The following is a 24,528-nucleotide window of genomic DNA, read 5'->3' as shown; positions in this document are numbered from 1 at the left end:
ATAACTTTCCCAATTTGCCGCAACTCTTTTTCTCCAATGACGTGTTTTCTTGCGTGATGGCACAACTATTGCAACTTCCGTTTCATGATGACTTTAATATGCGCTTGTTTATCTCTCTAATTCTATTAAATCACATTTTAACATGCTGTATATTTTTTTCACTGCAAGTGTAAAAGCAACCTGCTAAGTTACAGCTTATCAGTGACATGCCTGTTTGATATTGCCTATATCTGAAGAAACTTCATGAAGTCGACTATGATTGAAATATTCTATAGGAGTATGGCGCTAACAATCCCAGGTCATGACAACGCGTATACATGACCTAATGTGAGATCGACTTGATTTTGTCATGGTATGTGCAGTCAATATTCAATAAAACGAGTAGAAAATCAGTGATTAAAGGAACGGTTCACCTAAAATTTTATTAATTAATTAAATAAAAACGAAAAAAAAAAAAAGACTTGTTCCTAGCCAAGCACTATAAAGTATCACGAAATGAACATTGTGCACTAGCCTATAGCCATAGGCAGGCCATGCTTTGTGTGCAGAAATTCAGTCGTGACCTCTGCGAAGACAAATATGTTTTTCCTTTGGAATAATGTGTTAAGAAGACCCATCCATGATATTATGAATAATTCACAATTAAATCAGGAACTTGAAAACAAATTGAGACACTTTTCATTTTCAAAATTCATACTGACTTTAACCTCAGTGACAATCACTTTGGATGGCCGTGGCCTCTGGGTCTCATGGAGGCTGTGACCTGCACTGCGTCTGTCCTTTTCAAGACGTATGAGGCCGTGAGTGCTCCTGCAGTCTAATTCAACATGACACATCAGGGAGATGGACACCGGGAGAGGACTAAAGCAAAATAAGTGAACAGAAAATCAAATGACAGTGAAGATGAAAGGCATGTTCTTAGCATGTAAACACATCCAATAATGACAATAATAAAATATTATTAGTGGTAATCTTTGACTGAAGTAAAGTAATGTAGATTAAATATGCATGCTGGATGATTTTTAGTGGATCACAAGATGCAAAGATATTGTTGCTCACGTCATACAACAATCAAAGATACGTTAGGTGGTGTAATTTTTATTAAAATGTAATTGCACATCTCTCACATCAACATCTTTACAATTATTCATGTTATGACTAAAATTATGGAAGCGCAGTATAATTTGATATACAACATATATTGGTTAGAAAATATATTCCTGCTTATTTTTACTTATTTAACAACAAAAAGAATAATTTCTATACAAAAGGTGTAAGCATCATTTACAGTTTCCACACTTTATCTGAAGCTTGTAATGGATAGGTTGAACTTCCAAAAATGGTATGGGTTAAAAGAACATATAACATATGTGCTGTGGTCTTTAATGGCCACTGAGACACAATAATAAGTGCACACAGGGAATTTGCTTAAAACAAAAGCTAAAAAAGCAACTCTTAAAAACCAATGGCAAAAAGCAAAAATAAGGTCAGTGTTTGTGTATGCTGTGCTAATAGTAAAAGTAGCCGTTCTTGGTTAAAGGCATGTTTCTCTTAACACCGTGCCTAAAGCAAAAAACTGAATCCTTTGTCTTCCATGTAAACTTTGTTGTGCTGAGCAGGTATGACCATGCAAAGCGACAATACCAAGGGTGTAGTTTTGGGGGGAGTGGGTCTTAGGGCATGCTTCCTAGAATAGACTATATGATGTATTTTATATTATTTAAGCACCTGGAATCTTATCAGTTTGACAGAATGTTCTAATTCCAAGTGCCATGGGAAGTCAAACTAACTTTACCTCGAAATAGTTTATTTCCAACTCATCAACAATTCATCAGGCTCTTAATGATTTCATCTATGTCATCTCCTAGAATATTGAAAGGGCAGGTTTTTTTTCCTGTCAGTCATCATTAGAACACATTTTACACATGGCACTTGACTCTAACTTGTACAAACTCTTATGAAACTGTACCATAGTATATAAATCTATAGTAAAAATGTATTCCCTTAACAGATTTTGTAATAAATTGTTAGTTGAAATTTACCACAATAAATAGGCATACAATAAAACGTGATACATTCTGGTAATGTAAGGTGGTCATGAGTAAAGCTTTTGGTAACATTTTACAATAACGTTTCATTAGTTAACATTTGTACTTTACTTAACATGAATTCAGAATGAACAATACTTCTACAGGGTTTATTAATCTTAGTTAATGTTAATTACAACATTTACTTTTACATTATTAAAATCAAATGTTGTATTTGCTAACATTAGTTAATGCGCAGTGAACTAACATGACCAAACAATAAACAGCTAACATTATCAAAGATTAATAAATACGGACACAAATGTATTGCTCATAGTTAGTGTTAGTTAATGTTAGTTAATACATTAACTAATGTTAACAAATGAGACAGTATTGTAAAGTGTTACCAAACTTTCTAATGTATGCTGGTGGAAGATGATGTTTTCTCCTCATTTCATCAGTCTTTTTAGTTTAAGTGGCTGTTTTAGATCATATTTTACTTCCTTTATAGTGTTTTAAAGTGGTAAATTCTCAACAGAATTCAACTGGGTCACATATTTTATCATCAGCTTTGTGATAGGAACGGCTTGTGCAAATCTTATCACACTTTTGGAGCTTGCAGGTAAACACAACCAGGTTACAGGTTTCCACGAACCACAGTATAAATGGGTTTGAATTATAAATTCAGGCTGTGTAGTTTACCTTCCTCCCGTAAACTACACCACAGGACAAGACATTTTGTTGCTTGCTTTTTTGCCTTGCCCATAGTGCAGTGTCATTGGTCTGCACAACTGCAAATGAATCATCAAACGTTGTGATTAGCAGTGATAACCATGTCAAATGCCATTTTTGTTTGTGGAAGAAAACCTGTCTTATCCTGTCTGGTTTAGGCACGGTGTGAACAATACTTGTAACAATATCAATAACTGCATCCACACCAATGGACAATAACGTTGTGTTTATTATAAGCCTGTATTGCAGTTGTCATCTGCTGCTTTAAATGCCTGAGCTCTTTAAAGTAGGGTGGATTCTGATTGGCAGTCAATATTTTATTGTTCACCAGCAAAAAAATCGGTCCTCTGTGTCATTAACGTTAAAGCTGTGTTGTTGACTTCACTATTCTTGTAGAATTAGGATGCTTATTAAATTTGTATCGTTATGGTCCTTGGTGTGAGCGGCTCTTAAGGATACAGGGAAGGTTTTGACCACTAGATGACTTCAGTTCATAATAATGACAGTCATCTTCATTTGAGTTTGTAATTTGAGTTATCCACAGAATAAAATGGTGCAAAATGTGAGTTAATGCCAAGCAACAACACAAAACCTACATACTGTTTATCTTCAGTTTTAAATGTACATAGATTAAAATAGCCAGCCACATGTCTTCTTATCTGTCTTTCCGTGTATAGTCCGTTCACTCCGTGCTTGTCTATATGGCACTGGAGCCTGTGCATCAAAAACAGCAATGCAGGACAAAGTCGGTGGTGGTCAGGGTGGTCTCGTTCTCCCTCGCCATCTCAGAAGTCCATAGATATGGAGCGCTGTCCCGGGTCCACCACGGTAGTTGAGGTGGTGTTACTACGAGCATTGCCATGGTTACGGATGGTAATGCTCCCGCAGCCACTTCCAATGCTGCCTGCAGCGCCTCCTACGCTCCCACCCCTCACGTAGATTTCACAGGGGATCTCCTCCATGACGCGGTCCTCGATCACCTGCTCGGCGCAGTCGTGAGTCTGTTTGTAGCCATAGCAGCTCTTCTTGTAGGTACCCGTGTTGGTGCTATTGAAGGTCTTCATGGGAGGTGGCTTGGAGAAATCGTTGTGGTAAGAGAGCTCCATTGAGCTGAGCGTGGTGCGGCTCTGCTTCATGCTGCCGCCCGAGGAGGCCTGGGTACCACAGTGGTGCTCGTGGATGCATCGAGACATGGTGGAGGAGCGCCGCAGCTTATGGTAGCCGTCCAGCTCATCCGACAGCTCAGCCAGGTCTGAAGACAGCTCCTTGTCACGGAGGGAAAACAGCTCATAGTTTGGGGGATCAAAGACTTCTTGGAAGCCGCCTTTGTTGAAGACTGCCGGCCGACGGGCCACTACCTTCTTACGGGGTTGCTTCATTTGCACCAAGATGGAGATGATGAGCAAGACCAGAACCACACCAGCAGAGATGCCGATAACCGTGCCATGCGTCTTGGTGATTTGATGAAAGAGTCCCTTGGACTTACTCTCTGAGGTGGAGATACAAAGAGTTCTTAGTCAAACAAACTTTAAACCATATAGAGACTTAAAAGAGTAGTCAAAATCTATTTATATTATTATTCAGAATAACTTTTCTGCCCAAAGTGAATGAGTGGACAAAGGAAATGACACAAAATAATATATACACTCACCTAAAGGATTATTAGGAACACCATACTAATACTGTGTTTGACCCCCCTTTCACCTTCAGAACTGCCTTAATTTTACGTGCCATTGATTCAACAAGGTGCTGAAAGCATTCTTTAGAAATGTTGGCCCATATTGATAGGAGAGCATCTTGCAGTTCATGGAGATTTGTGGGATGTATATCCAGGGCACAAAGCTCCCGTTCCACCACATCCCAAAGATGCTCTATTGGGTTCTGGAGACACTGGGGGCCATTTTAGTACAGTGAACTCATTGTCATGTTCAAGAAACCCATTTGAAATGATTTGAGCTTTGTGACATGGTGCATTATCCTGCTGGAAGCAGCCATCAGAGGATGGGTACATGGTGGTCATAAGGGGATGGACATGGTCAGAAACAATGCTCAGGTAAGCCGTGGCAATTAAACAATGCCAAATTGGCACTAAGGGGCCTAAAGTGTGCCAAAAAAACATCCCCCACACCATTACACCACCACCACCAGCAGCCTGCACAGTGGTAACAAGGCATGATGGATCCATGTTCTCATTCTGTTTACGCCAATTTCTGACTCTACCATCTGAATGTATCAACAGAAATCGAGACTCATCAGACCAGGCAACATTTTTCCAGTCTTCAACTGTCCAATTTTGGTGAGCTTGTGTAAACTGTAGCCTCTTTTTCCTATTTGTAGCTGAAATGAGTGGTACCCGGTGGGGTCTTCTGCTGTTGTAGCCCATCCGTCTCAAGGTTGTGCGTGTTGTGGCTTCACAAATGCTTTGCTGCATACCTCGGTTGTAACGAGTGGTTATTTCAGTCAAAGTTGCTCTTCTATCAGCTTGAATCAGTCGTCCCCTTCTCCTCTGACCTCTAGCATCATCAAGGCATTTTCACCCACAGGACTGCTGCATACTGGATGTTTTTCCCTTTTCACACCATTCTTTGTAAACCCTAGAAATGGTTGTGCGTGAAAATCCCCGTAACTGAGCAGACTGTGAAATACTCAGACCGGCCTGTCTGGCACTAACAACCATGTCACAATCAAGAGATTGTCTTGACCAGGACCGCACCCCTAAATGCATTGAAGCAACTGCCATGTGATTGGTTGATTAGATAATTGCATTAAAGAGAAATTTAAGGTGTTAGGTGTTCCTAATAATCCTTTAAGTTAGTGTGTGTATATATATATATATATATATATATATATATATAAACAATTAAGTTGCAACAAATTATAATTTATTCACAAAAAGCAACATTAAATATTCTCATAAAACACAATGTTTTTTTTAGAGAAGAACTACAAATGTAGACCAGGTCATAGGGGACTGAGGTGTTTATGCAGTAACTCACCCTTACAGTGGTTCTCATCCCAGGGGTAGACACAGTTCTGAACGCCGTTGCACACCAGTGAGTTGTTGATGCACATGTTGCTGTGGCAAAAAAAGGTGCTGCTAGAGCAGGGAGCTGAAAAACAGAACAGATAAAAAAGATTAAAAAATCAGCTCTTTATTCTCATAGCAGGGCGTTAGCAGTCGTTTGAAGGAATGTGCACCTAATACCTGTGCCACAGGCTGTGTAGCGGGTGTTGAGCACAACACTATAAATCAAATCTAACAGCCATCACAAAGCCCATCTGGCCAAATTGCCATGAAGCTCTTGACTGAACGAACGCTTAGCATGCTAGTCAGAGTGGAGGGTAATGAAGAATGGAAAGAGAAGGAGGGGAGAGATAAGCTTGTAATTGAAGGTGAGTGCTGATCTCTGGGGATGAATCCTTCAGGCTGTGTCTGCAAACCCCGACACTCATCTCCTCATCGTGTCTCCCTATACTAGCTGCACAGTCTCCATTTTACACCAACAAACCTAACCACTACATTAGTGTCCTCCTTGCAACTGCAACACTAGAGCCTGAGAGGAAAGGGTCAAATCTAGTCCAGTTTATGTGACTAAGTGCTTCTGACACAGGACTGAAGAGGTTATAACTTTCATTTCCTGGCAACAGTTCCGTGCTCCCACTATACCGAGCTGTGCACATTTCCAAAATTGTTATGCATTTATTTCCTTCCACCAGTGGCCACTGATGATCAGTACCAAAATGTACCTTACAAGATATAAAAATGTATCACTGTTTCCATAACACATATTAAGCAGCACAACTGTTTTCAACATTGATAATAATGAGAAATGTTTCTTGAGCATCTAATCAACATATTAAATCAAGCGCCCCATTACGTTTTTTTTTATTTTTTTTAATATTCCCTATCCTGCAGTTTGTAATATAGATGTTTGTGAATGTAAACGTTCAGCAAAGTTGAAAAGTGCACAATAAATAAGGTTGTCTCTCGAAAAAAAAAAAAAAAAATTGACTCTGAACTGTCTATACGAGCCGTTGGTTTTTTGAATCCTAATGCGTGACTTACATCACTAGGAAAGACATTTGTGTTATATCCACCAGTGTTGTAAATGGTCCACCTGGGAACAACTTAACCCGCCCTCAAACATGATGTATATATTTTCTACCAGGTGTTCGAAATACAATGTTTTGTGTTTTATATTGTGTAGTTCTCCGGCTAATATCATTATTTTCTTATTGAAATAGTTTTGCAAATCAGCTGTGAGCCACTTTTACCTAAAACCGTGTCTATTAATGCAGATTTTCTGTCATTCTTACGGCTTTGAGAAGAGATAAAGAGTGGAGCAAGATTTTTTTGCAAACGTTTACATCAGTCATTCATGTTAGTGCTGGGTTAATGTATGCTTTTATTGATACAGTAACTTCCCCCATGTGCACCGCAATAAATTCAAGATGGACATACACTTGTTAATGCTGTTGTTGAGGAATTACTGTTGCAACATCTCAATGTACCTCAAAATGAGTAGTCCATTACGGAGAAATGTCAGGTATGTAATTGGTGTGTATTCTGATGGTAAAAGGAAAAATCTACCAAGGTGCAAAGAGCTTGTATGATATTTTGAAAAGCACAGTGGAATAGAAAGTAAAAGTATTGCCATTGCCAAGATGGTAGTGAAGGCATTAAATGAACCAACTAATCCAAACACTACTTGGCTGTATCAAATCTATTCACAGTGCTGCAAGGCTTTTAACAGTTCTACAAACATCATTTGCATTTGCCAATGCCACTACTTTTGCACTGTGAGCAAGATTAATATTCAGATGGAGTTGACACTGACATTGGCAATTAATTCCTCTGATTATTCTGGCATTTATTAAAAGTATTACAGTCTAGAGCAAAAATATCTGTTTGCTCCATGGTAATTTTCTGCAATTTGCATAGAACCTTTAAACAGCCACTGTCCTGAAAGGCAAACGAGGAAAATGTGATATATTGTCCATACCCACCATCTAATTCTTCATTTATTGTTTTCTTTCTTTTCAGCGGCAAGAGATAACTTCCAATTTTCTATCTTGACTGACCCATTAGCATGAGAAATGTGCAACACTATAACCCTGTTATTTGATTTCCTATGCAAAGGTTGGGTGAGTAATTGGCTTTTTGATATTACTGCTTTCTACAGAGATTACTTTAATTAACTTCACACTTTTTAATGGACAATTTTTAAATGACAAAACAGGTTAGAGTCAGTTCCCATGGATCATAGCGTATTTCAGTCTATTACTCAACATCTTTATTCTGACATTTCGAGCAACGTTTGTGATAAACTTGCATGCTTGAAAAGAGCTGATTTCCATTTCTGCATGATACATTTATATTGGATTAAAAAGTGTAATGTCCCTGGATATAGACTTTGAAGACTATGAGTGTTGACGGTTAACAATATTTCATCCCAGTGTGTGTAACAGTTAAATAGAGATGTACGGCAGCATTTTCTTGCAGTATATTAAGTTTTAATGTTAATCGCATGTATATCTTAATGAAATTTGGCATATTATAATCTGGGGAACTGTCCTGCTCTCTTTGTTTTCGTGCTGTTTTCATATTGCGGTTAGCAGAAGAATTCAATCCTGGAAAGGCAGACTCTGCCTAAAGCACATTACAAAAAAATGAAATATAAATGATGTTTCTACCCAGCCTGCTGGCTCTAACTCTTTTTCTTTCTTTTTTTTGGCTAGCTGACGTGGCACAGGCTTCTCCAAAGGTCAAATCCATCCATACTAACTTTCTAGCACAATGAAAGCTGCTGATTTGCCCATAGCTAAAAAAATGAACATCTCAATACAACGGTACAAGTGACCATTACTAGTCTTCACTACATTTTATTGATTTGTATATTGTTGTATACTCACTTTGTCTATGTCATTGTGTATTAGATATTGTACGTCCACCCTGTTGTAATTTGAACATTAAGAATGTCTGTACTCACGATCCACAAATGAGGTGAAGAGCATGCGGAAACGGCTGAGTCTGCTGCTCTCATCGGCCCACATGCGCACGACGCCCACACCGGTATCCAGCATCACATCATTGGCCACCGTGCTGCAGAACTTGGCTTTCAGGTTCTCAATGGCGCTGCTGCCATCATACACGGCCACAAAGTTCTTCTTGCACTCATTTGAGTGCTCCATTTGGTACTCAAGGAAGCGAAGGTATATCTGCAGGGAAGAAGCAACCTTTAAACACATCAGCTAGATTCTGCAAAATGCTGACTCGAATATGACAAGAATTCAAAAATTTGCACAAAAGGAATTTCGAGCAGAATGGAAAATACTGCTGCATTTTAGTCTGACACAGAGCGAACTGACCTGATCTATGGGGACTGCTTACCAAGAATAACAACAACAAAAAATCTCCTGGCTATGTTTTCTTAAAGAGACAGGAATAAAAAGATTCTCAAAAAAGTTGCTCCTCACAATTCTAATGACTTGTCTTTATGCTTTGTAATCATTCACTCTTCTGCCAAGTTCTTCGGGGATGTTTTTTTAGCCTGCTAAGTGTTCCGGTCTGCTTAGCGCAGGTAAGCGTGTAATCCCTGGGCCATCTTAATGCCGTTTTCTTCCCTCAGTCTTATTCCTAGTACTTGCTGATTCGGCTGTACCACCATTTCTGCATCATTGGCCTAATACTTGCTGCTGCTGCATTGCTAATTTGAGCTCTCCTTGAAAAGTTTTCTCAGCAGAAAAAGGGTCAGGGGGCCTGGTGGCCTCCTGCCTCTTGTCAGGTTTAAGGTGCTCATATATCTGCCCGTGGCAGAAGAGCAGGGTCATCTGATTTGATGAACTGTGAAAGTAAAGGAGGAGCCATGGGGGTCACCTTGGACTGAGGAAGGGCACGGATGGTCCAGATGCAGTCCAACGCATCTCCATTTTTGATCTTATCCTCTTCTTCCACCTGACTGGAGCGGATGACTCCGTCTGAACCACTGATCTCAAACTGGCAATCTGCCGGAAGAAAAGGTTGGAAAAAGAAATTAAGAAAAAAGAAAACCTAAAGTGCTACCAGCAAAAAGAAAGTAAGAAACATTGACTGCAAATGGAAGAAGCATTGACTGCAAATTGGAGGCAAATATAGGGTTTTTTGGAGAAAACAGAAATGGAAAGTCTGACAAGAGACACAAGATAGGCAGCATAAGACCAACAGAGAGAGGGAGTAGTGGATGTCAGTAGCAGATAGCCTGCAGTCTGCTGCAGAGAATAGAAAGCACTTCAGATGGAATTGAAGTGGGGGGTGAAAATATTGAGGGGCTTACCTGGAATTGGATTTAGCAATCCACCAACGTGCAAATGAAAATCTGGGTCTGAAATGATAAGACAGATATCGCATTACCCAGATAGCACACACTGGAAATCCCATGCCCCAAACGTGCAATAAAATCCAGTTTAAGAGAGCCGAGGGTGCTGAGGTGCAAAGATCTGCCGTTTGATTTAATAGGCAGCATTAAGTGTTTGTCTTATTTGACCTTAAACACACAGAACATCTGAAACTCTTAATGCTACTGTATCTGAACAGGATCTTGCCCAGAATTCTAAAAAACCCAGTGAATCAAGAACAAGTATTTGTATTTTTATATGCGTGCAGAACATATATCAAGCCCGACAGACATACAGATAAACAATGCTGCTGTGGGAAACAGGCCTAAGATGAGACAAGCAAGGATGTTTCACAAGATCCGGAACATCAAGGCTATCTATTTAAATTCAGAAATGCATTTAAGAATTCGGTTATCAAGCTCAGAGATTCAAAACTTCCTGCTTTCACTATCCGGGTTAGTGAATGTGATTTCACAAAGTAAAACATGTTCCTGGAACTACATTCCAAACAACCAATCGGATTTGAGGGATAGGTTTGCAGTTAATGTCAAGTTTAGGCTTACAACTAGGTTTAGGGGCTTCTATACCATTCTTATTTTATCATTACCCTCTGATTTTAGGGGTGAATTATGGGGTATTGGGTATTAGGTTATAGGATAGGGTTAGGACTATGTTTTTGGACAGGAATATGGTTCCAAGTAGGGATGCCACCAGTATCAGTACTATGGTACAAAGTCGGTACTGAAAATTTGAAATTGACGATACCAGCATTTCTATGGAACCTGTAGTACCGACTCCAGAGTATATTCAGTACCATTCACTTCTATGTTGTTTATCTAAGTGCAGGGCTCCAGACTGTAGCTGATATATATTATTGTCTGTGAATATTAAACTGCAAAAGGCTATTTAAATATTAATCCTTCCTGTTCTGCATGTCTCTGTGTGTATGAATGAAGCAGACGCGCTGTTTAATTTGCCCCGCACACACTCTGTTTTTTTAAAATGCATAATGAGCATTTACCGTTCCATTTGAGAAAAGTAAATATATAATAAATAAAAAAACTGAAAAAAATATTTAATGTAATATTTTTATTAAAAGGTTACATACAATAGTATTGTAGTTCCGAAATTGGTTTTAAAACATAACATTTTGATGGTATTGGTACCAACTACTAGAATTTTGTTATCTTAAAATCCCTAGCTAGTTCCAAGATCAACAAAGATGCTTGATCCAGGAACACGTCTTACTTAGCAAAATCACAGCGACCGTTAGGGTTACCTGCTATAAAAGTGTATTTGACACGGAAGCCTAAGCCTTCAAGCTCCTCGTCACTGATGAATTTGATCCACATGAAGCGGCCCGTGGAGGTGACCACACCTGGACTCTTTGGCCCACAGAAGCGATCAATAAGAGGGGAGAAACCAAAGGGACCATCCCTTATCTCAATGTGGTCGAAGCGGCACTCGAAGGACGGCTCGATATAGTACGTTTTGTCAAAGGCCAGCTGAATTCTCTGCCGAGGGAGAGCTGCGGAAGAGAGGGAATCAAGAAAGAAAGAGCAAAAGTTAATTTATAACTATAGAGTATGTGGCACTGTAGCCTGTGCAGGAGAAACCCATTGTCTATTCCTAAAAAATGAAAAACAAAAGAATACTACATTGTACAATTATTATAATACGGTAGTCAAACACAGACTCTGATACTTACACACTAACACGCACACACACACACACACGCACACACACACACACACACACACACACACACACACACACACACACACACACACACACACACACACACACACACACACACACACACACACACACAAATAAATATTTATCAAAATGAAAAATACAGATGTCAGAGCCACATTATATCTAGTGTCCACAGTATGAACAGCCAGTCTACTACAAATGAAGACAAACTCTCTTTCATAACCCTGTTGAAAGAACCTGATAGACCATTACATTGCAAGGCACATTTCATTCGAATTCATTTGGATTTATTAAGACGAATACAGAACTGTCCAGAGTAATCTCCAATGTGTGATGTACAATAAATGCACAAATATGTAGTACAATGAAACAACCACTATCCACTAACTAAATCTGAATTTAGGTCACCTGCTTGAGGCACAACAGCCGTAATCATATCAGTCTCTGAAACAAATAACCAATGTCACTGCTGATTTAGGTTTGTTCAGCTGTATTTGCTGCGGCTTGCACTAAAACCACAGACTCTGCACAATCTACAGTCATTTATCAAGGGGAAAAACGCTTCTTTCTGTTATACATGTAAAAGCATATAGATATGCATAGGATTATCACTATCCGTTCAGTGAAGTTAGTCACTAGGGTGAATTGAGATAAAGGTAATGTGGAAGCTTAACTAAGCTCAGACTAAACCATGTACATTTCTTTCTACATCACATTCAAGTGTTAAAATGTTCAAACTCTAACTAAGTTGTTGGATAGTAGCCATATTTATTTATTAAACAAAATAAATAAAAACAATGCAATCATAAATGCTCATTAAATTGATCTCATAATAATATCTCAGATTTTTCTTCTTTCAAAAGACTCAAATATGACACATTGCTGTCACATTGTTTTTTTATTATACTAGCTTTGTCTACAGGGGGCGCTCTTGCACTGCTTGAAATACTGTTATGCCAGTGCAGAACCGTTATTCACACTTGTATAGTTATACTGAGGATGCACTAGCAGATATGATGTTGTTAAGAGAATATAATTAGTGTTGCTTATACCATAATAATGAAGTCCCTAGAGGCAAAATATAACACTCCTAATATTAGTAAACATTACTAACTTGAGGGAGACATCAATCACAATGTCATTAACAGCTCCTGTCAGTCTGACATCTAACAGCTGAAGAATAGCCGGAGAAACTTCTTTCATTTGCTTTTAGGGAGGTTACCTTCTAGGATGTACACACACTCCTTGTTGGGTGGATAGGAGTTAGGATAGTTTGGAGATGTAAACAGTCCTCCATTGATATTCCGGGTCCACTGGCCGCACTGCTCAGCGTTTGACAGAGATTCACCCGCATTTTGCGTCTCTGTAAGGAAAAGATAGATGGAAGAAACAGGAACTAAAATACAGCTAAGATTAGCAATTACTGGAGCAGTGTGAAGAGACTGAGTCAGTATTTACAGATGGTAACAGTCCACTGTCATCAACAGTTGCTTGAATGGACCATATAATTAGATACTGATTTGACTAAGAAACTTTATTTATTTTAAGCTTACAAAAAAACTCAAGGTTCCGTAGTCTAATGAAAGGAAGCAATTCTTTTGCATTTTTAAATAGTTTAAACATTTACTGGTCATTGAAAGCTAAATGAGCTGCACAGAAACCCACTGCAAACCCAGTGCAAAAATACAGATAGGACTGTCACAGTTGACAGATATGAGTGTGACAATGTGTGAGTAATACCTTTAATTCTCTGCGCCAGGGCAAATCCCTCTTCAATTACAACGAGGAGAACCCAGGCTAAAAAACAAGAGTGAGCAAGAGCATGTCAAATGTTAGCAGACAAAAATAGGCATGTGACATCACATTTAGTCACAATTATGTCCTTCATCTGACACTGTGCTCAGGACACCCGCTCACGAGACTGGGAAATACTAGGCCTTAGGGATCTCACAATACCAAACTTCCAGTAGTGGTACCAATACCATTTAAATTGTACGGTTCTCTGTACCAATTTCGGTACCACAGCAAAATCTTTTGAAACTTGTACTATTTTACACTGCAAAAAAACGCATTTCTTATTTAGTATTTTTGTCTTGTTTCCAGTTTAACCCTCTGGGGTTCTTCGGTCATTTCTGACCCGAATTTTTTTTTGAAAGAAATGTTAAAAATCGTAGCTTCATCTGAATGGTACGAAACTTGGTGAGGGTATTGGTACTTGGTATATGGACAGAAAAAAAAATTGGGGACAGGATTGGAAAAGTCTAAGTGGTCGTAAAAAAAATAATCACACTCGGGGCCTTCGGGTCAAAAAAGACCCCCATAGGAAATGAATGGGAAATTGGCAAAAATATGAAAATAGTTTTTCATCACCAAAGTTTTTTGTGCATATAATCTACAAATCAGCCAGGATGCAGAAAAAAAGGACTCAACAGTGAAGGGGTGAATCTCTAAAACATCAAGAGTGCAAAACAGACAAACAAAAACTCACACACACACACACACACACACACACACACAGGTTCTGTAATGCACTCTAGTGGTAAAAATGTGCTATTGCGTGATAAAAATGCTCACTGTGTCCACCAGATGGCACCAATCAAATAAAAAAATGCTTTCATGTGGCCTAGGCTTGACTCTAAAATGAAATACAGCTTTAATAAAAAAAGGAAAAAAAAAATAAAATAAAATTCTATTATATTCAATCGGAAAAAATGGGTCATAATTATTGCATAAATATTATTTATAAATCATAAAATTATCTCAAAACACCAAAAAAGAAAAGAAAAAATATTATTGAACAAAAATATATTTCATTGATTTTACTCCATTTTTTTTTATTTTATTCCCGACCTCCGGGTCCTTTTAGACCCGAAGGTCCTGAGTGTGACCCATAAATGAAGAACCCCAGAGGGTTAAATATCTAAAAATTCTTAAATCAAGATGTATTTACTAAGTAAAATGACAAAATATTTTTTCTTGTTTTCTGGAAAATAAAATCTAAATTAATTTTTACTTTTAACAAGAAAAATTATCTGCTAGTGGGATAAAAAAAACTTGTTTCTTGTTTCTGTCCCAAAAACAGAAATAAGATTTTTTTTTGTATACTTGTTTTAAGCAAAGTAACTTAATGTAGATCTCCCCATGCACACCCAATAATACAAATAATAATTATTAACATGTTATTACATTGAGACATAAAAAAGATAAATCTACTGTACAACAGTACACTCTAAAAAATAATTCAGTGGCTTAGTAAATATCACAGTAATAATTAACTTTATTACCATAATAAAATCTCTCAATATCATTTACTTGATGGTTTTAGTTAAACATACCAAAATAATTGACTAAAAATCCAACAGTTAATTTTGTCTAAAATGTATAGTTATATTTAAGTTTTTTTCACTAAAATAATTTAGTATTCAAATAACCAATTATTTATTTTAAATATACTTAATACATTTGTGAAATTTATTTCAAAATATTTGAGAATGGAGAATTAAACCGATATGTTTTAAGAACCACAAATATTACTTAATTAAAATCAAGATTATTAATATTTAACACACACTGAGGAAATTGAGTAAATTTACTCGATTAAAACAATGCACCCCTCCCCCACCCTCTGACGTGACGACAGCTCGACGGTTGAGTGAGTGCGGATATTTGAATTCTCCTCAGTCACCAGAGCAGTTTTTTTCTTCTCAGCTTCGCAGAATTGGGGCATTTCCTCTGTGAAATTCAGGTTTGTATGTTTTGTTTTATCTATATAATCATTACTGTGCTAAAAGGCATTTTGTTTAATTCAAAACAACATCTAGGGACGCAGTGTGAGTCACTTTAAGTTAACGTGTGGCGTTGGTCTTTGAAACGCCTGCTGTGTTGCTCAAAACACACAACTTTATTCGTAAAGATAATAATATAATGAATTTGGATGATAAAATCTTATTAAAACTGGGCACTGTTTATTTATTGTCAGGTTATGGAGTGTGGCGCCTCGCAGCATCTTTCAGCTACGAATGAAACCGGTCTCAAGTTCAAAGTCCACCCGCAGACCGTAACGTTAGTCCATCTCAGGCTCGAGAAACAGCGCTGATACGGTGGAAATGGGATAACAGACCGGTTGATTACACTTGAATTACTTTTAAATGTTTCATTTTTACTTCTAAAATGTCTGTTACATGAGTTTAAATGTTGTAAAATAACTGTTATTCTTAACATGTCAAAACAGTATATGCTGTAACGTTATTGCTGTAACTTACTCATCGACAATAAAGGCCATGTCATGTATGTGTTTGTGTGGACTGTGGAGTATTTTACAAAGGTTTAGAGGAAATTAAAGTTATACTATACAAGTTAGTAATACTCATAAGTAAAAACAGTTCATATTAGTCATAAATATTGGTTTTTAAATGCTTTTTACCCAATTTTTTCTACTCAATTGAATTTGTTAATGTAACAAATGACGTTACTCAGATCTACTTAATTTTTTTACTTACATTTACTCAATTCATATGGTGTCTATAATTGATTTCACTGCTTTAAAATTTACTCAATTTTTTTAGTGTAAAAATGTTTCACCAAAAAAATTGAGTAAATCATAGTATTAGTTTTTAGAGTGTAGCCTAATATATTTCTGTCAATTTCTTCAAGTTAAACCAAACTTTTATTTTGACGGGTTGCCATGATGACCTTTGAGTTTCTGTGTGTGTATGACTTAGGATATGACAATAGTTTTTTTCCCTCAAATTAAATGGTAAAATGCTCATGAAGTATCTCTCAGAGCGGCTCTGGAGATGAAGATCATGCATTCATGTCCTTACACAGTGAGAAGGCAGAGGCTGATAACACCGTGAGCGTCATGTGTGCTTTAGACAGTGTGTGTCTGTGGTAAATGAAACTCATACAGAGACATGCAGAACATACTTTTGTAGTCCTATTGCAAAACGGCCATACAACCCCTGAGTGTTCTGCTGTTGGGCCAGTAAACTCTGATTCATACAAATCTGATGTTGGTGAGAACTACAAAAACTACAATAGCACATAATCTATAAATCTTATCTGTCTGATCCAGTCTTGTCTCTCTCTGTCTATAAACGACTGTCCAAAGCCAGCACTGATTCATTGTGTGGACTGTGGAGGCGAAGGCCAGGGGCGATGTGGCCACACAGACATGAGCACATTGATCATAAACTCCTATTACTCTCCAAGCCTCGCATCAGGACATGAATAAATCCAGCAGACTGATCAATCGTTTAAGATCCTTGTCATGTCATAACGCATCCTGCACTTGATGCCCATCTCTGACATAAGGCCAGATGGTCAAATATTCCCAGCCTCCAAAAGTTGTAATTAAGTTGTAATTAAGTATCATGCATAGCTACATTGTTGATTTAATTATCATGCGATATTAATTTATTTCCTTCTGGATTGTGTGAGTTTTAATGATCTAGACAGAAAAATAAAGCAATGAGCCATCACAAGTGTATGCTTATAGCTGTTGGTCACTGAATGCGTATTGAGAATGTAGGAAAACCCATCACTTTCAGACCATTCATTTGCCATTCATTCAGTATGATTGATGAGATACAGTCTGAAGACAGCCACAAGGGCAGTATGTCAAGACCGGCATGCCTCAGCTTTCATACTGCTACACATTTTACAGCCAGTGTGCAAATTAAATCAAATAGACCCTTTTCACATTTCCAGGGTCCTCATATCTGGGTAAACTTCTATGCTGGTGAATGGGAGAATATAGCAAATATAAAAACAGAAGAGAGATTGATTATTGCAGTCAGAAGGAAGATGTCAAATTTATAGTCACCTCCACAGCAGTCTATTAGAAACAACCTTACTGCAGTGTTAACTAGTTTTAATGTTTGTAATTTAATGGTGATATAATTACAATTGCAGTGTTATAAATGTCCAATTTTAGTGATATTACACTTTTATAATTGTTAATTTTTGCTAGATGTACATTGTTAATGATGACTAGAAATGTGTTATCAAAGTTTGTGAAAGGGGTTCATAACTTTCCGTTGTTCCCTTTTCTTGTGCAATTATAATAGTCTTTTGGCACCCTAGCATCGTTAGATGATCGTCAAGACATTTTAATCAAAACATTATTTTTCGTGATGTATACGTGATGTGTAATTCTATAATGTAAGTAATAAAAGCAAAGACAGTAGGCCTGCTTATGTCAATGCACTGTCCGAAACTGTGCCACAAGGAATTTGCTGCTATGGTAATCAAGTTCATGCAACATCTGTTCCCGAGCATTTCGAAGGCTGCCCCGGGCCGGTTGGAATACCACAGGGAAAACTGCCATATAGATATTTTTTTATATTATCCCATAATTGGTTTTGTCCAAACATTGAAATTCTAGTCAATCAATATTTTCATGCTTCAAAAGTACACAACACATTGTAACAGTAATCCATATAAATCAAGCTGTTTAATCCAAGACTGAAGAGACGCACTCACTTTATATGATGATCAGATTTTAACATGGGCTTTTATTCACATATACCGGTAAACATCAATCAATTCAATTACCATTACATTTACCTAATCTAAATGTTTGCTCATTGTATGTGTGTTTTTACATGCACAAACAAACTGCACAAGGAAGCTTGATTTCAAACTTTGAACTGAATTTATATAAAAGGCAGTAATAAAATGAGAACAAATAAACAAATCACAAGTAGGATGTAATAAATATAATAAAATAAAGATACAAATGAAAAAAAAAACGTGCTTTATGTTTTTCTGGTGGGTCTAACAGCAGTATTCTACAGAAATGGAATAAAGTAATCAAAAGTAAAATAACACTAGTTTTCATTGCAAAAGATGATCATGTTTGTAAGTGCTCTTTGTATCCTTAAATTAATTTTATTTTACAACACCAGCAAAGATTGTTTATTCCAGCGAGCATACAGACAGGGTCGCCAAGTTTTTACAACAAAACCTGTCAATTACTAGCCCAAAACAATAGCTTCTCGGGGGGCATAATTACAGCCCAATGGAGCAGTATCAAATTCATATTCTGACTAGAATTGAGTATGACAACGTCAGGCTACATATTGACAGAATTATTAACAGAAGGGAGTAGGTTTATTAGACTGCTGTCACTTTAAGAGTGAATGCACGGATCTTATATACAGATCTATCTTTTCTTTTCTTAACTGTTTATATTCACTTAAGACATAACTGACTGTTTACAAGAATACTCACCACAACAGGCATTTTCACGTTATATTTGACAGTGTATTTGACAGTTTAAGCCCAGTTGATATTTCTGACAACACTATTACAAAGTAAGAAAGAAATTACAGTAATTTAGTCTCACAGGGAATTAACAGTATATTTTATAATTAAAACTACTTTTCTGAAATGCATCTCAATGACATGGAGGGCGCAGCCTTCAAAAGAACGAAAACGTTCCTACTTTTGTGAGTACTGAAACCTTGTTTGAAAGCACACATAAAATATATATTTATATTTTGAGTAAATAAATTTGGGAATAGGGGATCCTCTTTGGGGGTTTAAAGCACATTTCTGGCTATCAACAGACAAAGCTCTATCTTTTAAAACTGAACATTAGTCTGGGGAGTCTGCTCTGTATTTTCTACTGCACATGAGGGGTGATCAACGGGCATTGTTCAAATAACTCTGTATGCAATTCTCAATCCGTCATGGTGTCAAACCCGGCAATTGCGCACCAGGTGGATAAGCTGGTTTGTGATTGGTCCCTGCAGGTTTGTAACGAAAGCAGAATAAAAAAATGTACAGGTTTCCAGCCTGAGCTGCAGGGCGAAATCAAATCGACAGCAAAAAAGGCTGGGTTTACTCAGTCAAGTTTCAACTGGGTTTTCAAACATTTCTTTGATTGTTAAACTGTTTATTCCAGTCCTTGATTCTGAATGGTCATTCATTAGCTATACGTTTATTCAGCACAGCTATGACTGCTTCACCCAACGGTTCTGTGTATCACTGCAACACCCTTAGTAACCAACCGTAGCTCCTTAAATAATCAATATAGTTCCATGTATAGTACATAACTCAGCAAAATTAACGTTTTTTTTTTAATTTACGTAATGAATTATGAGTGACCCCTAACGGAGTTGTGTTACGCCATTCACTTTTAATTTTGAGGCCATGCCCCTTGCTGCTGTCAAAGAAGAGACTTCTCATATGGGAGATACAAGTGTCTGTGTGGACGCCCACAGTTTACTGTATTTAATAGTTTTCTGTTTCAGGTATGGTACTGCATGTCCATCAATTTACTCTGCAATGACACTTTCAAACTTGCGCTGTGCCACGCATAGGTTTGTTTTAAACTAAAGACTATCAACTTAAAACAAATGACAGCGAATTAGAACATTTCCTATTCTCCGTTTTTATTTGAGCTCCACAAGATGAGGCATGTTCACTGATCTATATAGAGAACATTCATATGCAGTCATAACAGTCAGTATAGAGTCATTTATATAGATCAGTGGGCATGTTACACCCAGGAACCTTCTCATGCCATTTACTGTCAATGGTAGGAACTATTTTTAGCGGAAGGATAGCAAATTTACTTAAAAAAGTAACATTATATTAATATATTAGCTATAGTATATTAGTATTATTATATACACGTTTGCTTTTAATTAGTTGTTTTATGTGTTAACTGTTTTATAAAAGCAATAAGGTAATAGAGGCTGTGCTGTATTGTGAATAATTCACAGCTGAAGGGCATTGTTAGGCACAAAACAAAACACAAAAACAAAAACTTCACTGTTTGGATGAAAAAGCAAGCAAGCAAACAAACAATTTTTTTTTTACTTTTGGCTAACCGTGCTAGAGGGCGCCAAAAGACAATTCCTAATACTTTCTACACGCATTAAAAGTAGATTCATTTGCTTTAACTACAAATTTAAATGCATATTTGGCGAAGGAAAGTCAAACACGATCATTTTCGTCTGAAAAACACGCCGCTCAGAGCCGCATAAGCCTTACAAGATGAAGAGGTCAGATAGCTCTCTTGGGAGCGATTCTCTTATATTATGAGATCAACAAGGGATATTTTAAATAGCACACAACGTCGCATGAACAAATGCACAATAAAAAATTCCAAGCTTAATTAAATCGAGTTTTATCCTCAAAATAAGGATGGCATTGTGGCTCACATCTCACACAGGACCCGATTTTCTGCATGAACTATCGTGAGTGCTGTCTGGTTTCAAATGAACACACATCTGGGATGAGCCCCATGGGGCGAAGCGGGAAAATGTTATGATAGGCCTATAGCCTGATTGAGCAATGTGTCCATACAAACACCAAAACAGATCCCTCCACGAAGCTGGAAAAACTTTATTCTCGCTTGATTATAACTTTACTCTAATTGTCACTGACCAAAACAGATTAAGCTATTTTCCATTGAGCAGCTGCATTTTAACGATAAATGTAATTTGAATAAATGTAGCCAGGGCTCTACGCTAACTTTTTTCTTGAGGAGCACTTGTGCTCCTAATTAAAAAAAATTAGGAGCACAGTCAAAAATTTAGGAGCACATTCTAATCCATCAAACACATTCCAATTATATCTTTCCCATTACAGGACGATATTTGTCCTTTTAATGTCCAGGGTCATTTTTACCATTATAAGAGCAATGTTTTCTAATCTTATTAAATGTAAGTGTTAAATCTGTCAATTTCTTAAATTCAACATAATTCTGACATAATATCATTAACTTCTGAGAGTACAGCACAATTACACACACACACAGACACACACACACACACACACACACACACACACACACACACACACACACACAAAGCAGAACTGGACTTCATACAATCAAACACCTATGCATTTAATGCATTAATGCATGGGTTAATGTTGTATGAATGTTTTACATATAAGTTTTTGACTTTAGAAATATTTAGAAATTAAACTTTAAAAGTTTAATATTTTAAATAAAAAGTCCATGCAAAGTATAAATATGAAAATAAAATCGCCAGTAGGTGGCGGCAAGTCATTCAGTCAATAGTTCAAAACACAAGATTCATTTGAATCGAATCGCTTGGAGATGTGAATCAGTTCTGGTGAGGCTTTGTGTTGTGGCTAAAACGTTGTTACTCTATATCAACTTGTCTATTCGATTTTTGTACGAGATCAGTATCACACATGCAATCATGCCAATACTCGGAGCTATAGCAAGCCGTAACTTTTGGCGCTCAGGCGCTTCATAAACAGAACCGCATGCGCCTCGCGGAAGAACATTGCAGCCGGATCTACTTTTCTCTGTTTGTGGTGAGTCCATAGACCTTAAAAAAAAATACGAGTCACGCAGATATTGTGCTAATCCGCAGCGGGAATAATTTATTTTGTGTGTACAGTGATTCAGAATAAGACAAAAACCCGGTTTGGAAAAAATCTTCATGATATACTTGCTCATTATATACATTTAGTATTTTTTTTTAAACAGCATGAGTGATAAAGATTAACTCAAAGACTTTTTAAATGTATTATTAATACATTATTGTTTGATGGCATTTATGCCCCAAGCATCCGCTAATTTCTTATCTTGTTTATGATAATCCAAATGTGGTATTTCCAGTTAATTTTGATTTGGCTGTAAATAAACAGCGCGATGCGCCTGGTAAAGTGCGCATGGCTGCGTCGTCACACGTTTCACTTTGTAAACAATCGTTGTTTGAAGTGTAGTCCGTCGCACATGTTTTTGCACTTCTGCTGACTGAAGGCATGAAAAGCAGTTGATTGAAGTAGGAAACGTAGCCTATCAGTTTCTCAGTGTTGATTCACTCCGTGTTGTAGTTTTTATTTCGATTGTATTACACATCCATTCATGAGAATCGGTCGGGTCACTCGCACCGGTGCGCCTAAATATTTTTTCACAGTCGCACGCAGTAATTTTTAGGCGTAAATGCGCCCAAAATGGGCGTTATGTAGAGCCCTGGTAGCCTGTTCCAAAGTCAATTAAAGACAGGTCAAAGATTTACCCGCAGCATACCACAAGAGGACTATAATGCATCGAAATGATTACTGTAGGCCTATGTCTCTTTCATTTACAAATACTGAATTCTGATTTCTTTATTCCTTCAGATTGTAATTTTGACTTTGAATTTTGACAGTTGGGGGCAAATTCATTTTGGTTTAAGTGTGAAATTTGATCATCATCATTGTGCATATTTTTATAAAACAATTGGTGAGATTGCTTATTTTTTTCGAAGTTTTTCATATCCGTGCATGGGTATAAAGACCGATGTGGTCACATTTTACATGACAGTCCCTATTGCCTTGTGATTGCAAAATTGTAGTAGTAGTAGTAGTACCATGTTGCCACGAGTTCTTGTAGCTATTACGAATTATTTATCCTGCTAAATTAATTATAGTGATTTGTATATAGCTATATTAATAATTATATTGATTTGCAATGTATAAAATTAGCTGCCATACAGCGTTGTTTTTTGTTGCTGCAACGGTCTGACTTAATTAGCAAATTGGGAGTTAATGAAAATCGATTTCAATACTCCCCCTCTCAATATACATTTCCTTAAAGCTCGCAGCCACGGCTCATCGGTATAGAGGGGGTCATGATTGCTGGACAGCAGCTCGCGCTCCAGCTGTGGCACGCGGGAGCTGTCACTTCAGCACTCTCGCGCCGCTTCTGCAAATGCCACGCGCTGCACGCGGCGAACTTGCAAGAGACACTGCAGTAATCTAATGCAACTCGTCTACTGATGTTTAACTGTAGCCTACAGCTTTTAACGTGCAAATTAAAAAAATGTTTTTGCTGGCCAACAGTGAAAAAACATTTCCTGTCATACAACTGACCAACGGTTTAACGAATATGAGACAAATAACGCATAGGGAATTGATTATAGCCAGCCAGATTTTCTTTGAAAGACGCTTTATTGCCAATAAACAAATGCACACCTGTAGGTGGCGACGCGATTTATGGTTAGCCTTGAAAAAAAAAACTTGTTAGGCACGGCTCTATATTGTGAATATTGAGCTACATTTGTTGCAGCAACGACCGTACAGGACCAAACCGCGCTGTGTTGTCAGACACGAATAAATAAATAAATGTTTATTGAAACTCACCTCTGTGCATTTCCTCTCGCCGTGTATAACCGCTGCGTCTGCCTTCGTGAGCTCTGTAGGCGAGCTTTATCTCTCCATTTTTTCAGACCTACAAATCCCAACTTTTCTTCGACCTCGTTAATCCCATTCCTCAAACCGCGAAGAAACCAGTTTATTCCTTACGTAGAACGCGCACATCAAGTCTGCCTGACAAGTTGTAAATGAGTTTATAATCCTGTTGAGAAATGTGCTTTGTAAATCCACATGCAGTGCGCGTCGCGGAGAGTCCGGGGGGAGAGACGCGTCTGTGGGAGTCTCGGGCTGAACTGAGGTGATCGCACTAAACAAGGCTCATTTGAGCTTCGGGCGCTGCTCGCTTGAATGAGCAGCATGTGCGCATGCGCGGTTCACGAGAGACAAGAAAGACGCGGAGACTGAGAGCGCGGTCAAGTTGAGGTGACGTGATTCGCCACGGCCGCAGCATTCTACACAGACTGAGTATTGATTGATTCTTTATTGAAGAGGTGCACAATTTACTGTAATGCAGTCTGATTTTTAACTGAGACGGGTTAGATTCACA

The 24,528-nt window shown here is 37.7% G+C and overlaps 1 protein-coding gene across 1 annotated transcript; it reads right to left on the bottom strand.

Annotated features, from left to right (window-relative positions):
- Window positions 1-1,078: 1,078 nt before the first annotated feature.
- LOC137070706 (neuropilin and tolloid-like protein 2) lies at window positions 1,079-24,279 on the bottom strand. Its single transcript, XM_067438082.1, has 9 exons — window positions 23,970-24,279; window positions 13,593-13,649; window positions 13,075-13,215; window positions 11,413-11,661; window positions 10,073-10,120; window positions 9,637-9,764; window positions 8,750-8,978; window positions 5,756-5,869; window positions 1,079-4,248 (listed from the first exon to the last, which is right to left on the bottom strand). Exons 1-9 carry the CDS (start codon window positions 23,977-23,979, stop codon window positions 3,545-3,547), a joined length of 1,680 nt encoding a protein of 559 aa, XP_067294183.1. The 5' UTR covers window positions 23,980-24,279; the 3' UTR covers window positions 1,079-3,544.
- Window positions 24,280-24,528: the final 249 nt, after the last annotated feature.

Source organism: Pseudorasbora parva, chromosome 1 (genome assembly GCF_024679245.1).
Source record: "Pseudorasbora parva isolate DD20220531a chromosome 1, ASM2467924v1, whole genome shotgun sequence".
NCBI classification, from domain to species: domain Eukaryota; kingdom Metazoa; phylum Chordata; class Actinopteri; order Cypriniformes; family Gobionidae; genus Pseudorasbora; species Pseudorasbora parva.
The sequence above is the reverse complement of the archived record's forward strand: the minus strand, read 5'-3'. Positions and strand labels throughout refer to the sequence as shown.